Genomic DNA, 13428 nt, shown 5'->3' with positions numbered 1-13428 from the left:
TGGCGCGGCTTGAAGCGGTGCGCAAACAGCAAGGTACAACGCACTCTCCAACTCTTGAGACCGGTGACAGTCAGAACCCATGCGATAAGTCTCCTCTAGTGGACCAGGCTATCAACGAAACCGACGATAGGACAGAGCCTCCTCTCAACGACAATCTTGAATCTGATCAAGTCCGGAATTCAGAACCGGCCGTCACAGAAGAAAGAGTCAAGTCTCTCATTCAAGAGTTTGTCAACGATGCGATTAAGCCCTGGAAGAAGAAAGCTAAGAGGGTCGCGGTTCAAGCATTCAGGATGGCCGAAACAACAATGGATGATCTTGGGAAGGCAAACAAGCGGATCACGTCGGTCGAAACAACTACCGTGACGCCGATGAACTGTACGACGCTCATCTTAACCGTACCATAGCCTTGGAAAATACGACTTCAAAGTTGGTGGATGACTTGGAACGGTTTTAAGAGAAGACCGAGCAACGACTTACAAATGTCGATGAGGACCTGGGACGGTCAAGCACCGAAGCCGGTTCAACACTCGAGAGGGTCATAAGCGTTGAAGAGAAGAATGTAATCCTTGAGGAACGGAACAACAAACTTGAAGCCGACCTCAAGGCGGTCACCGAACAAGTGAATGAACTGATAAAGGCCAAGTTGGCTGCCGATAAAGAGGTTGAGGAGGCAAACGCTCAGGCGGCTAAGTAACTTGAGGATGCGCTGGATGAGCAGAACCGAGCACATAAGGAGGCACCACGGTCTGATGCGAACTTCAACGAACTTTTATGGATATTAACAGCCAAGAATCAGGAACTCGCAAAAACCATGGCGACCAAACAAGCCGAAGAGGCCAACCGGTTAAAGGCTCAACAGGAAACATACCACAACTACGAAAAGGCTCACAAGAAGTCCAAGGTGGCTCCCTCCTCTTCGGCTCAGGCAACACGAAAAAGGAAAGTTCCCTCAAGGAAGACTCAAGTCACCGAGATGCTGGGCAGAATCACCGAGACAGTTGTTGACCCCCCACTAAACCCGACTTTGCAAACCGAGGATGACTTCGAAGAGGATCTCGAGCCGCCACCTACAAGACAACGAGTTTTCAATGCGGTTCCAGTCAGCACGATCGGTCAACCGTTAACTCCTCACCCGGACACCACGGGAGCTGAAGGTCCCTCTTCAAGGCCGGCTCAACCGGCTAAGGGACAACCAACAGATGACCTGATGGAAGACTTCCTGCCATCCAGATTGAACTAGGGGCTTTCTTTTCTATCTTTAAATTATGCTTATTTCGATTTCTACATATATAATACTTTTCCCTTTTGCGGTTATCTTTACTTATATATATAAAGTAATTTTTTAAAACCGGCCTACATTTGCAATCTTACAGAGTTTTGAATATTTTAAATAAAATAATCAAAAAGGGAGAAATTGATAAGATAAAAGATAGAATTTTTCAAAAATTTTCCTCAAAAATTTTTTTTCTCAAAATTTTCCAAATTTTTTCGAAAAATTCTCTCAAGTTAATTTCCAAAAATCCGGCCAAATAAAACTCACGAAACCGGCCTACATTTGCAATCTTACATGATTTTGATAATTTTAAATAAAATAATCAAAAAGGGAGAAATTGTTAGATAAAATTAGACCGGTTAATAGAACTTAACACAAATAAACTTCCTATACAGGAACAGACAAAGAACCGGACCGGTCAAATCACAGAACCGGTTAAGAAACTCAACCGGTCAAACACTTAAACTGACCAGAAACATGACCGCACAAAGAAGGCAAGATCGGTCAAAACAAGAAGGCCGGAAACACCAGACAGTCGGTCATATAGAAACCAAAGGAACAACCGGAAGCCATCAGGTTAACACAAATAACCGACCAGCATAAGAAGATACTTCGGGTATCTGTTGAGAATGATACCAAAGGAACAGACTGAACATTTCCATATTCATACAAGTCTGAGGATAGTCTGCAGGTTACAGAAAATCGTCCAACAAAATGTTTCCACTTCAGGATAAATCAGAAAGGCAATCTTCCAAGTACAGACAACTGCCTAACCGACAGTTACCACATTGAGTAAAAGACAAACGTAGCTGGTTTGACATACATACTGGAAGAACAGACCGCCAGGTCTGAAAAGTTGACTGTCAGGTCTGAATCACTGAACCTCTGCTCAACCAATCAAATTCAAGGAAATGAAATGTTACCGTTGGCACATTTCACCTATAAAAGGAGGAGCTGAAGAGGAGTAAACGCGGGACACAGTGGACAATTAATTTACAAGTGATAAGATTGTGTTCTATCTCTAGAAAGCTTAAGTGATAAGTTGAAGTGTGTATTTACAATTTCTGTTAAAATTGTACGGGTGTTATCGAGCAGGAAATAAGTCTCGATCGGATTGTATTTGTATTCCTTAGTGAATATCCTTCTCGCGGTTTCGAGAGGAAGGGGTAACGTAGGAGTTTTATGTCCAAACATCCATAAAAACCTGTCTTGTTATTTACTTTCTGCCGGTTCTACATTCTTACTGATATGTACTAACCTCCTTACACCGTTTTGACCGACTTTACACTACCTAAACCGAATCACTGAGTTACAAAACCGACCCAACAACTTCCAAAATTGTCTTATCCAAAACCGGTTCTGCCTATCTCGTGAGTGTGCTGCTTCAACCTGATACAAACCTCTTCCGCACTTGAACCTAGTTCAAGGGTTTGTGACAGTTTGTGTAGTATTGAAACCCCGGTGTTAATCTCTAACCGGATTAATCACCACCCTTTGAGTAAGACGCGCTAACCGGCCCAACCTCGGTCCCCCAGCCGCGACTTAGATCCTAACAGATATCTTGTCTTTAATTTACAGAAAATATATATGTATATGATGTTACAAAGAAATTAATTAAATTCAATGTTACAAGAATGAAATTATCAGAATATAATGTTGATTCAATGCATGTGCTTAACACATTTCCCTTAAAACAGTTCCACCATCTCCCCTTTTGTTGGAGCTAATCACAGATGATTGTCTCCCAAGGTACAACGAATCTAGTAGTGCTTCATTACCGGAATCACTACGCAACGAAGTTAACAAATTATCTGAATCAATCACCCAATTTTAACAGAAATACAACAAGTCAAGAACTCGAAAAACACTCAGTTAAGTGAAAAACTCGAAAATCATTCAGTTGAGTGAACAACTCGAAGAACGCTCCGAATTTTAAAGAGATAATGAAATGAGTGAAAAAGAGATATGAGATATTTTTCGAGTCCCACATTATAGGGATATTTATAGTTGGAAATTAAATCATCACAATAATTATAATAATAATAATTATAAAAATAATAATAATAATTATAATAATAATAATAATTATAATAATTATAATAATTATAATTATAATTATAATTATAATAATTATAATTAAAATTATAATAATCATAATTAAAATAATTTTAATAATAATAATTATAATTACAATAGCCTCCGAGAAGATGATCAATGTACTCCACAAACCCACTACAAAGCACACAATTGGCATCCGAAATATCCATGTAAGCAAGAATACGGTCACAGGTACTAAGTCTACCTCGGAAAGTCAGCCAAAGAATAAATCAGTGTCTCGGAATAACTTTTGAATACCACACAAGAGAAGCCCAGGTCACGGTTTGACCTCTCTCCCTTTTTGACATTCCAAACCATACTTGACTTGAGTTTCCCATTCTCCTCCGCTCTCCACAAGTGAACAACGACCCTATCACAAAGGTTGATTCCACACAAGTGATCATCAACTCTTTTACCCTTCAAAACCCAAGTAATAGTCGAACTCCAAAGCCCCCATGTATGTCATGAACCGTGGCAACCGCACCGTCCCTTCTAATACTCAACTATCAAAATTAATCTTTATTGATCAAAGACCTGTTTTCGAACCATGAATCGTGCCAAAAGAGAGTTCCACACCCATCCCCAATCTGGATATCAAAAATCGAACCAATGTTGTTTTTGAGTTTCAAGATCTTTCTCAAGGACCAAGTGATATCATCGGTTATTCTACACGTCCAAATACTTAATTTCAACTTCATAAACCGCAAGTGCACCCACTTAACCCATAAGGAATCCTACTTTGTTTGTAACGCCCATAAGTGCTTGTATGTAACAGCCTGGTTCCATTTAACACAACTCTTCAATCCCATGCCACCTTCATCTTTTGGTTTACACACATCAGACCACTTAACTTTTCCCCCCGCGACCATGGCTACCCAAATGAAGTCACATAATAAAGTGTCGAGCTCACACATAACTTTCTTAGGAAGAATGATGTTGGGTTGAGATTTTTAATTGATTTAAAAATAAATTAACAATTTTGATTTGATGATTGATGAAATAGTTTTTGGATAAAACTAAGTTAAATAATTGTTATTCATATCAAATATATAAATATATATTTAGATATCAACATTTTAAGTGGTGTAATGGTAAACATGCCCGTCTGTCATACAGGTGAGCTGGGTTCAAATCTCACTAAGTGCAGAATTAATAATTAGAGTTTTGTTAATTTGCAGGCATAGCTCAAAGTCAACGCGTAGTTAGACCGATCATATGAAAAACGTCTAATGTTAGACGTGGGGGTCTAATGTGTGGGTAGACGTCTGATGTTAGACATGAAGTCTAACTAGTGGAGTTAGACGTGCAGTCTATAAAGAGAAAGTTAGACGTGCAGTCTAACTAGTGGAGTTAGACGTGCAGTCTGGAAAGAGAAAGTTAAACGTGCAGTCTAACTAGTGGAGTTAGACGTGCAGTCTAGAAAGAGAAAGTTCGACGTGCAGTTTAACTAGTGGAGTTAAACGTGCAGTCTAGAAAGAGAAAGTTAGACGTGCAGTCTAGAAAGAGAAAGTTAGACGTGCAGTCTAACATGTGGAGTTAGACGTGCAGTCTAGAAAGAGAAAGTTAGACGTGTAGTCTAACTCCTTCAGACTAGTCTGAAGGGAACCGTAATTAGACGTGGAGTCTAATGAAAAGAGAAAGATGGGGCGTCTAAAGCAGATTGCTTCTAAGCAGATGAACGGCTAAGATGATTAGATGGGCATCTGAAGGAAGATGTTCTTCCAGACAGCTGGCAGCAGAGTCTTCTAGGCAGTTGACAGTAGAGCTCAACAAATGAATAACCGTCACGTATGCCATAATTCAAATTGACTGTACTTCATTGTACTACCACGATCTCAAGAATCTTTTTCTGCTGTACTACCTAGTACCTCATGGATAGTACATCCAACGGAAAGATGACATGTGTCCAAAAGAAGGATTTGACCGTTAAATCTTTTCAAGAATAAATTGCTGCCTAAGACAACGGATAAATTGCTGGCTGAAAAATACAAAAATAGAGAGCTGCTTTATTTTTCATTAAAGAAAGTTTTTGAAATCAAACATCTCACTTATCATCTAGCTGTGAATACATTGTATTACATACTGTCTTTTCTGTGAGAAAACTTCAGTGTTGTATGTTGAACAAAGATTATTTTGTTCAACAGAGAGTTAGCTAGATTAGTGAACTGTATTTGATTCAAAGAAGTATAGTGAATCCTTCTGGTGGTTGGAAGAAGGGGTGACGTAGGAGAGTTTGCTCCGAACATCCATAAACAATTTCTTGTGTTCTTTACTTTTTGCCATTCATCTTTCATTTGTTAGAAACTTCAAATCCGACGAACATTTCCGCACTTGAATCTGTTTCAAGAGTTCGAAGGATTTGCAAAGAATAGAAAGAGATATTAACCCTAACAGGATTTCTATCAAACCGTTTATCCGAAGTCGTCATCAATAACCAGACCCCCGTCTCTATTGGTGCAGCCAATCCTATCAATTGGTATCAGAGTCTCGTTTTCTATTCTCAAGCTTCTAAGGAATTTGAATCATGTCTATGGCTGTCATCAACAATGTTCCCATGTTTTTAGAGGAAAACTACGTCGTGTGGAAGGCAAGAGTCCACGCTCATCTAGCTGCCATAGATGATGACATGTGGTTTGTCATCACCAACGGTCCGATAAAGATTGAGAAGGCTAGATCTGAGTGGACCAGTGAAGATAAAAGAAAGAACAACCTCGACAACGTAGCAAAAGACATCCTCTACAAGACATTGGATCATAGCATGGTACACAAGATCATCACATGTCCCACTACCAAAGATATTTGGGAGAAGCTGAATAATTGTGTGAGGGAAACGAGCAAACAAAAAAAAGACTCATGGTTGCCACTCAATAGTTCGATAACTTCAAGATGCGTTCTGGAGAGACGATGACTAAGTTTGATGAGAGATTCAGTAAGGTTATAAATTCTCTATCCACTCTAGGCAAGACTTACAACAATAGAGAGGTTGCGATCAAAGTCATGTGTGCTTTGTCCAGAGAGTGGGATATTAAGACGATGGCGATGAGGGAGTCTAAAGACCTCAATAAGATGGAGCTCTTTGACTTGCTGGCCGATTTGAAGGCCTATGAGTTCGAGTTGAACTATAGAAATGAAGAGGAGCACCCCACATCCACCATCATAACAAAGGCATTTGTGACGACTGAGGAGCCATCTAATGCCACTGTTGTGAAGGCTGCTACTAAGAAGATTAGTAGCGATGCCATGGCTCTTTTCATGAAGAAAATCTACAAATTCATGAAGAAGAGACACTTTAAGGAAGGAAACAGCAAGCCGAAGCGTGATGTGAAAAAGAAAGATGAGAAAAAGAACAAGAAAGAACTGAAGTCTCTCATGGAGGCTGAAAACAAAGCCAAGTGGGCCGACAGCGACTTATATGATTCATCATCTAACGTTAGTGATGATGAAGAGGTCACTTTCTACACGGCGACAGAAGAAGTTGACATTGAGATATTTGATTTCTCCTCTGAAAAATTCTCAAGAGATGAGTTAATTACTGTACTCAATGACATGGTCATTGAGTACAAGAAATTGTAAACTCTTAGGATGAACTAAAATTGAAAAATAAATCTGACAGCTCTTCTTCATCTCAAAACAATGATTCTGAAGTTTTTAAAAACAAAATGGATGAGCTCTCATCTGAGAATGAAAAGTTCAAGGAAAATGCTCAAACTCTGTTTTCTAAAAACCAACGTTTGACATATGTGATCGGTTCCTGGATGAAGTCTGGAGATGCAGTCAGACAACAGATAAGTATGCTGAGGTCTACCGAATGCAAATCCGGTTTAGGATTTGATGGCAGTGACTCAGACAAGTCTTGTGAAAAGTTAAACCCTGAAATGACAAGTTTAAGTCTATAAACTTTGTAAAAGGAATCTTAATTAAGAATGGAACTGATCTAAGCTGTGATGAGTTAACCTTAAAGGATGAGATTACTTATGTTCCGCCAACTGTTAGCTGGCTGAAACTTAAGATGGAAGCAGCCAGTAAGTCTGGCATATTAAAACTTGACAGGAAGTCAAGGAGTTTTAGACAAAACCATCCTCTAAGATTAACAGTTCAGTTGCTAGTAGGAAGACGTCTGCTAAGCCTAAATCATACACACCTATCACAATGCAACATGGGAAATCCATAAAAATAATCAAAGTATGGATTCCCAATGGACTAATAAGCCATGGACCTAAAGAAAAATGGGTACTAGATTCGTCATTGTCTTTAAATGCAGGTAAAACAGGAAAGCAACTTGGAAGATCCAAACGGTATCTGGACAGCCGACTACTCGGACATAGCATATGACAATCAGCAGCCTAAAGTGGCTGACATCTTCTCAAAGCCACTTCTCGAGTCTAAGTTTTCTTACTTTAGAAATATTTTTAGGATTGTTAGATTATGATAATGCCTAGATTATGTTTAAATCATGAACTCAATTAGTTTTGATAATTTAGTTTAAATAATCAAAAAGGGAGAAATTGTTGGGTTGAAATTTTTAATGTTTAAACTGGTTTTGATAATTTAGTTTAAATAATCAAAAAGAGAGAAATTGTTGGATTGAGATTTTTAATTGATTTAAAAAGAAATTAAGAATTTTGATTTGATGATTGAAGAAATAGTTTTTGGATAAAACTAAGTTCAATAATTGTTAGTCATATCAAATATATAAATATATATTTAGATATCAACATCTTAAGTGGTGTAGTGGTAAGCATGCCCGCCTGTCATACAGGTGACCTATGTTCAAATCTCACCAGGTGTAGTATTAATAATTAGAGTTTTGTTAATTTGCAGGCACAGCTCAAAGTCAACGCGTAGTTAGACCGATCATATGAAAAACGTCTAATGTTAGACGTGGGTGTCTAATGTGTGGGTAGATGTGTGAAGTTAGACGTGCAGTCTAACTAGTGGAGTTAGACGTGTAGTCTAGAAAGAGAAAGTTAAACGTGCAGTCTAGCTAGTGGAGTTAGATGTGCAGTCTAGAAAGAGAAAGTTAGACGTGTAGTCTAACTAGTGGAGTTAAACGTGCAGTCTAGAAAGAAAAAGTTAGACGTGTAGTCTAACCAGTAGAGTTAGACATGCAGTCTAGAAAGAGAAAGTTATAAAGAAAAAGTTAGACGTGCAATCTAATATGTGGAGTTAGACGTGCAGTCTAGAAAGAGAAAGTTAGACGTGTAGTCTAACTCCTTCAAACTAGTCTGAAGGGAACCTTAATTAGACGTGGAGTCTAATGGAAAGAGAAAGATGGGGCGTCTAAAGCAGATTGCTTCTAAGTAGATGAACAGCTAAAATGATTAGATGGGCATTTGAAGGAAGATGTTCTTCCAGACAGCTGACAGTAGAGCTCAACAAATGAATAACCGTCACGTATGCCATAATTCAAATTGACTGTACTGCATTGTACTACCACGATCTCAAGAATCTTTTTCTGCTGTACTACCTAGTACCTCATGGATAGTACATCCAACGGAAAGATGACATGTGTCCAAAAGAAGGATTTGACCGTTAAATCTTTTCAAGAATAAATTGCTGCCTAAGACAACGGATAAATTGCTGGCTGAAAAATACAAAAAGAGAGAGCTGCTTTATTTTTCATTAAAGAAAGTTTTTGAAATCAAACATCTCACTTATCATCTTGCTGTGAATACATTGTATTACATATTGTCTTTTCTGTGAGAAAACTTCAGTGTTGTATGTTGAACAAAGATTATTTTGTTCAACAGAGAGTTAGCTAGATTAGTGAACTGTATTTGATTCAAAGAAGTATAGTGAATCCTTCTGGTGGTTAGAAGAAGGGGTGACGTAGGAGAGTTTGCTCCGAACATCCATAAACAATTTCTTGTGTTCTTTACTTTTTGCCATTCATCTTTCATTTGTTCAAAACTTCAAATCCGACGAACATTTCTGCACTTGAATCTGTTTCAAGAGTTCGAAGGATTTGCAAAGAATAGAAAGAGATATTAACCCTAATAGGATTTCTATCAAACCGTTTATCCGAAGTCGTCATCAATAACCAGACCCCTGTCTCTATTGGTGCAGCCGATCCTATCAATTGGTATCAGAGCCTCGTTTCCTATTCTCAAGCTTCTAAGGAATTTGAATCATGTCTATGGCTGTCATCAACAATGTTCCCATGTTTTTAGAGGAAAACTACGTCGTGTGGAAGGCGAGAGTCCACGCTCATCTAGCTGCCATAGATGATGACATGTGGTTTATCATCACCAACGGTCCGATAAAGATTGAGAAGGCTAGATTTGAGTGGACCAGTGACGATAAAAGAAAGAACAATCTCGACAACGTAGCAAAAGACATCCTCTACAAGACATTGGATCATAGCATGGTACACAAGATCATCACATGTCCCACTACCAAAGATATTTGGGAGAAGCTGACTAAACTGTGTAAGGGCAACGAGCAAACAAAAAAAAGACTCATGGTTGCCACTCAATAGTTCGATAACTTCAAGATGCGTTCTGGAGAGACAATGATTGAGTTTGATGAGAGATTCAGTAAGGTTATAAATTCTCTATCCACTCTGGGCAAGACTTACAGCAATAGAGAAGTTGCGATCAAAGTCATGTGTGCTTTGTCCAGAGAGTGGGATATTAAGACGATGGCGATGAGGGAGTCTAAAGACCTTAATAAGATGGAGCTCTTTGACTTGCTGGCCGATCTGAAGGCCTATGAGTTCGAGTTGAACTATAGAAATGAAGAGGAGCACCCCACATCCACCATCATAACAAAGGCATTTGTGACGACTGAGGAGCCATCTAATGCCACTGTTGTGAAGGCTGCTGCTAAGAAGATTAGTAGCGATGCGATGGCTCTTTTCATGAAGAAAATCTACAAATTCATGAAGAAGAGACACTTTAAGGAAGGAAACAGCAAGCCGAAGCGTGATGTGAAAAAGAAAGATGAGAAAAAGAACAAGAAAGAACTGAAGTCTCTCATGGAGGCTGAAAACAAAGCCAAGTGGGCCGACAGCGACTCAGATGATTCATCATCTAACGTTAGTGATGATGAAGAGGTCAATTTCTACATGGAGACAGAAGAAGTTGACATTGAGATATTTGATTTCTCCTCTGAAAAATTCTCAAGAGATGAGTTAATTACTGTACTCAATGACATGGTCATTGAGTACAAGAAATTGTCAACTCTTAGGATGAACTAAAATTGAAAAATAAATCTGACAGCTCTTCTTCATCTCAAAACAATGATTCTGAAGTTTTTAAAAACAAAATGGATGAGCTCTCATCTGAGAATGAAAAGTTCAAGGAAAATGCTCAAACTCTGTTTTCTAAAAACCAACGTTTGACATATGTGATCGGTTCCTGGATGAAGTCTGGAGATGCAGTCAGACAGCAGATAAGTATGCTGAGGCCTGCCGGATGCAAATCCGGTTTAGGATTTGATGGCAGTGACTCAGACAAGTCTTGTTAAAAGTTAAACCCTGAAACTGACAAGTTTAAGTCTATAAACTTTGTCAAAGAAATCTTAACTAAGAATGGAACTGATCTAAGCTGTGATGAGTTAACCTTAAAGGATGAGATTACTTATGTTCCGCCAACTGTTAGCTGGCTGAAACTTAAGATGGAAGCAGCCAGTAAATCTGACATATTAAAACTTGACAGGAAGTCAAAGAGTTTTAGACAAAAACCATCCTCTAAGATTAACAGTTCAGTTGCTAGTAGGAAGACGTCTGCTAAGCCTAAATCATACACACCTATCACAATGCAACATGGGAAATCCATAAAAATAATAAAAGTATGGATTCCCAATGGACTAATAAGCCATGGACCTAAAGAAAAATGGGTACTAGATTCGTCATTGTCTTTAAATGCAGGTAAAAAAGGAAAGCAACATGGAAGAGCCAAACGACATCTGGACAGCCGACTAGTCGGACATAGCATGTGACAATCAGCAGCCTAAAGTGGCTGACATCTTCTCAAAGCCACTTCTCGAGTCTAAGTTTTCTTACTTTAGAAATATTTTTAGGATTGTTAGATTATGATAATGCCTAGATTATGTTTAAATCATGAACTCAATTAGTTTTGATAATTTAGTTTAAATAATCAAAAAGGGAGAAATTGTTGGGTTGAAATTTTTAATGTTTAAACTGGTTTTGATATTTTAGTTTAAATAATCAAAAAGAGAGAAATTGTTGGATTGAGATTTTTAATTGATTTAAAAAGAAATTAAGAATTTTGATTTGATGATTGATGAAATAGTTTTTGGATAAAACTAAGTTCAATAATTGTTAGTCATATCAAATATATAAATATATATTTAGATATCAACATCTTAAGTGGTGTAGTGGTAAGCATGCCTCCCTGTCATACAGGTGACCTATGTTCAAATCTCACCAGGTGTAGTATTAATAATTAGAGTTTTGTTAATTTGCAGGCACAGCTCAAAGTCAACGCGTAGTTAGACCGATCATATGAAAAACGTCTAATGTTAGACCTGGGGGTCTAATGTGTGGGTAGATGTGTGAAGTTAGACGTGCAGTCTAACTAGTGGAGTTAGACGTGTAGTCTAGAATTAGAAAGTTAAACGTGCAGTCTAGCTAGTGGAGTTAGACGTACAGTCTAGAAAGAGAAAGTTAGACGTGTAGTCTAACTAGTGGAGTTAAACGTGCAGTCTAGAAAGAAAAAGTTAAACGTGTAGTCTAACCAGTAGAGTTAGACATGCAGTCTAGAAAGAAAAAGTTAGACATGTAGTCTAACCAGTAGAGTTAGACATGCAGTCTAGAAAGAGAAAGTTATAAAGAGAAAGTTAGACGTGCAATCTAACATGTGGAGTTAGACGTGCAGTCTAGAAAGAGAAAGTTAGACGTGTAGTCTAACTCCTTCAGACTAGTCTGAAGGGAACCTTAATCAGACGTGGAGTCTAATGGAAAGAGAAAGATGGGGCGTCTAAAGCAGATTGCTTCTAAGTAGATGAACAACTAAAATGATTAGATGGGCATCTGAAGGAAGATGTTCTTCCAGACAGCTGGCAGCAGAGTCTTCCAGGCAGCTGACAGTAGAGCTCAACAAATGAATAACCGTCACGTATGCCATAATTCAAATTGACTGTACTGCATTGTACTACCACGATCTCAAGAATCTTTTTTTGCTGTACTACCTAGTACCTCATGGATAGTACATCCAACGGAAAGATGACATTTGTCCAAAAGAAGGATTTGACCGTTAAATCTTTTCAAGAATAAATTGCTGCCTAAGACAACGGATAAATTGCTGGCTGAAAAATACAAAAAGAGAGAGCTGCTTTATTTTTCATTAAAGAAAGTTTTTGAAATCAAACATCTCACTTATCATCTAGCTGTGAATACATTGTATTACATATTGTCTTTTCTGTGAGAAAACTTCAGTGTTGTATGTTGAACAAAGATTATTTTGTTCAACAGAGAGTTAGCTAGATTAGTGAACTATATTTGATTCAAAGAAGTATAGTGAATCCTTCTGGTGGTTAGAAGAAGGGGTGACGTAGGAGAGTTTGCTCCGAACATCCATAAACAATTTCTTGTGTTCTTTACTTTTTCCCATTCATCTTTCATTTGTTCAAAACTTCAAATCCGACGAACATTTCTGCACTTGAATCTGTTTCAAGAGTTCGAAGGATTTGCAAAGAATAGAAAGAGATATTAACCCTAATAGGATTTCTATCAAACCGTTTATCCGAAGTCGTCATCAATAACCAGACCCCCGTCTCTATTGGTGCAGCCGATCCTCTCAATTGGTATCAGAGCCTCGTTTCCTATTCTCAAGCTTCTAAGGAATTTGAATCATGTCTATGGCTGTCATCAACAATGTTCCCATGTTTTTAGAGGAAAACTACGTCGTGTGGAAGGCGAGAGTCCACGCTCATCTAGCTGCCATAGATGATGACATGTGGTTTGTCATCACCAACGGTACGATAAAGATTGAAAAGGCTAGATCTGAGTGGACTAGTGACGATAAAAGAAAGAACAACCTCGACAACGTAGCAAAAGACATCCTCTACAAGACTTGGATCATAGCATGGTA

General features: G+C 38.3%; 1 protein-coding gene across 1 annotated transcript; it reads left to right on the top strand.

Moving 5' to 3' along the window:
- The first annotated feature begins 6613 nt into the window (after positions 1 to 6613).
- Positions 6614 to 11297, top strand: LOC124917911 (uncharacterized ABC transporter ATP-binding protein C825.01-like). Its single transcript, XM_047458177.1, has 5 exons — positions 6614 to 6820; positions 7635 to 7668; positions 9544 to 9740; positions 10191 to 10427; positions 11244 to 11297. The coding sequence occupies exons 1-5, from the start codon at positions 6614 to 6616 to the stop codon at positions 11295 to 11297; spliced, it is 729 nt and encodes a 242-aa protein (XP_047314133.1).
- The last annotated feature ends 2131 nt before the right edge of the window (positions 11298 to 13428 follow it).

The sequence above is a fragment of the Impatiens glandulifera genome, unplaced genomic scaffold (assembly GCF_907164915.1).
Source record: "Impatiens glandulifera unplaced genomic scaffold, dImpGla2.1, whole genome shotgun sequence".
Taxonomy (NCBI): domain Eukaryota; kingdom Viridiplantae; phylum Streptophyta; class Magnoliopsida; order Ericales; family Balsaminaceae; genus Impatiens; species Impatiens glandulifera.
The sequence above is the reverse complement of the archived record's forward strand: the minus strand, read 5'-3'. Positions and strand labels throughout refer to the sequence as shown.

What these genes read in the sequence shown, in the direction of transcription:
- LOC124917911 (XM_047458177.1), top strand. Translation starts at nt 6,614, where the DNA reads ATGGCTCTTTTCATGAAGAAAATCTACAAATTCATGAAGAAGAGACAC. An exon ending in AGACATTGGATCATAGCATG is followed by an intron (nt 9,741 to 10,190) that starts GTACACAAGATC and finishes ACTGTTGTGAAG; the next exon opens with GCTGCTGCTAAGAAGATTAG. An exon ending in ACGTTAGTGATGATGAAGAG is followed by an intron (nt 10,428 to 11,243) that starts GTCAATTTCTAC and finishes CTTTAAATGCAG; the next exon opens with GTAAAAAAGGAAAGCAACAT.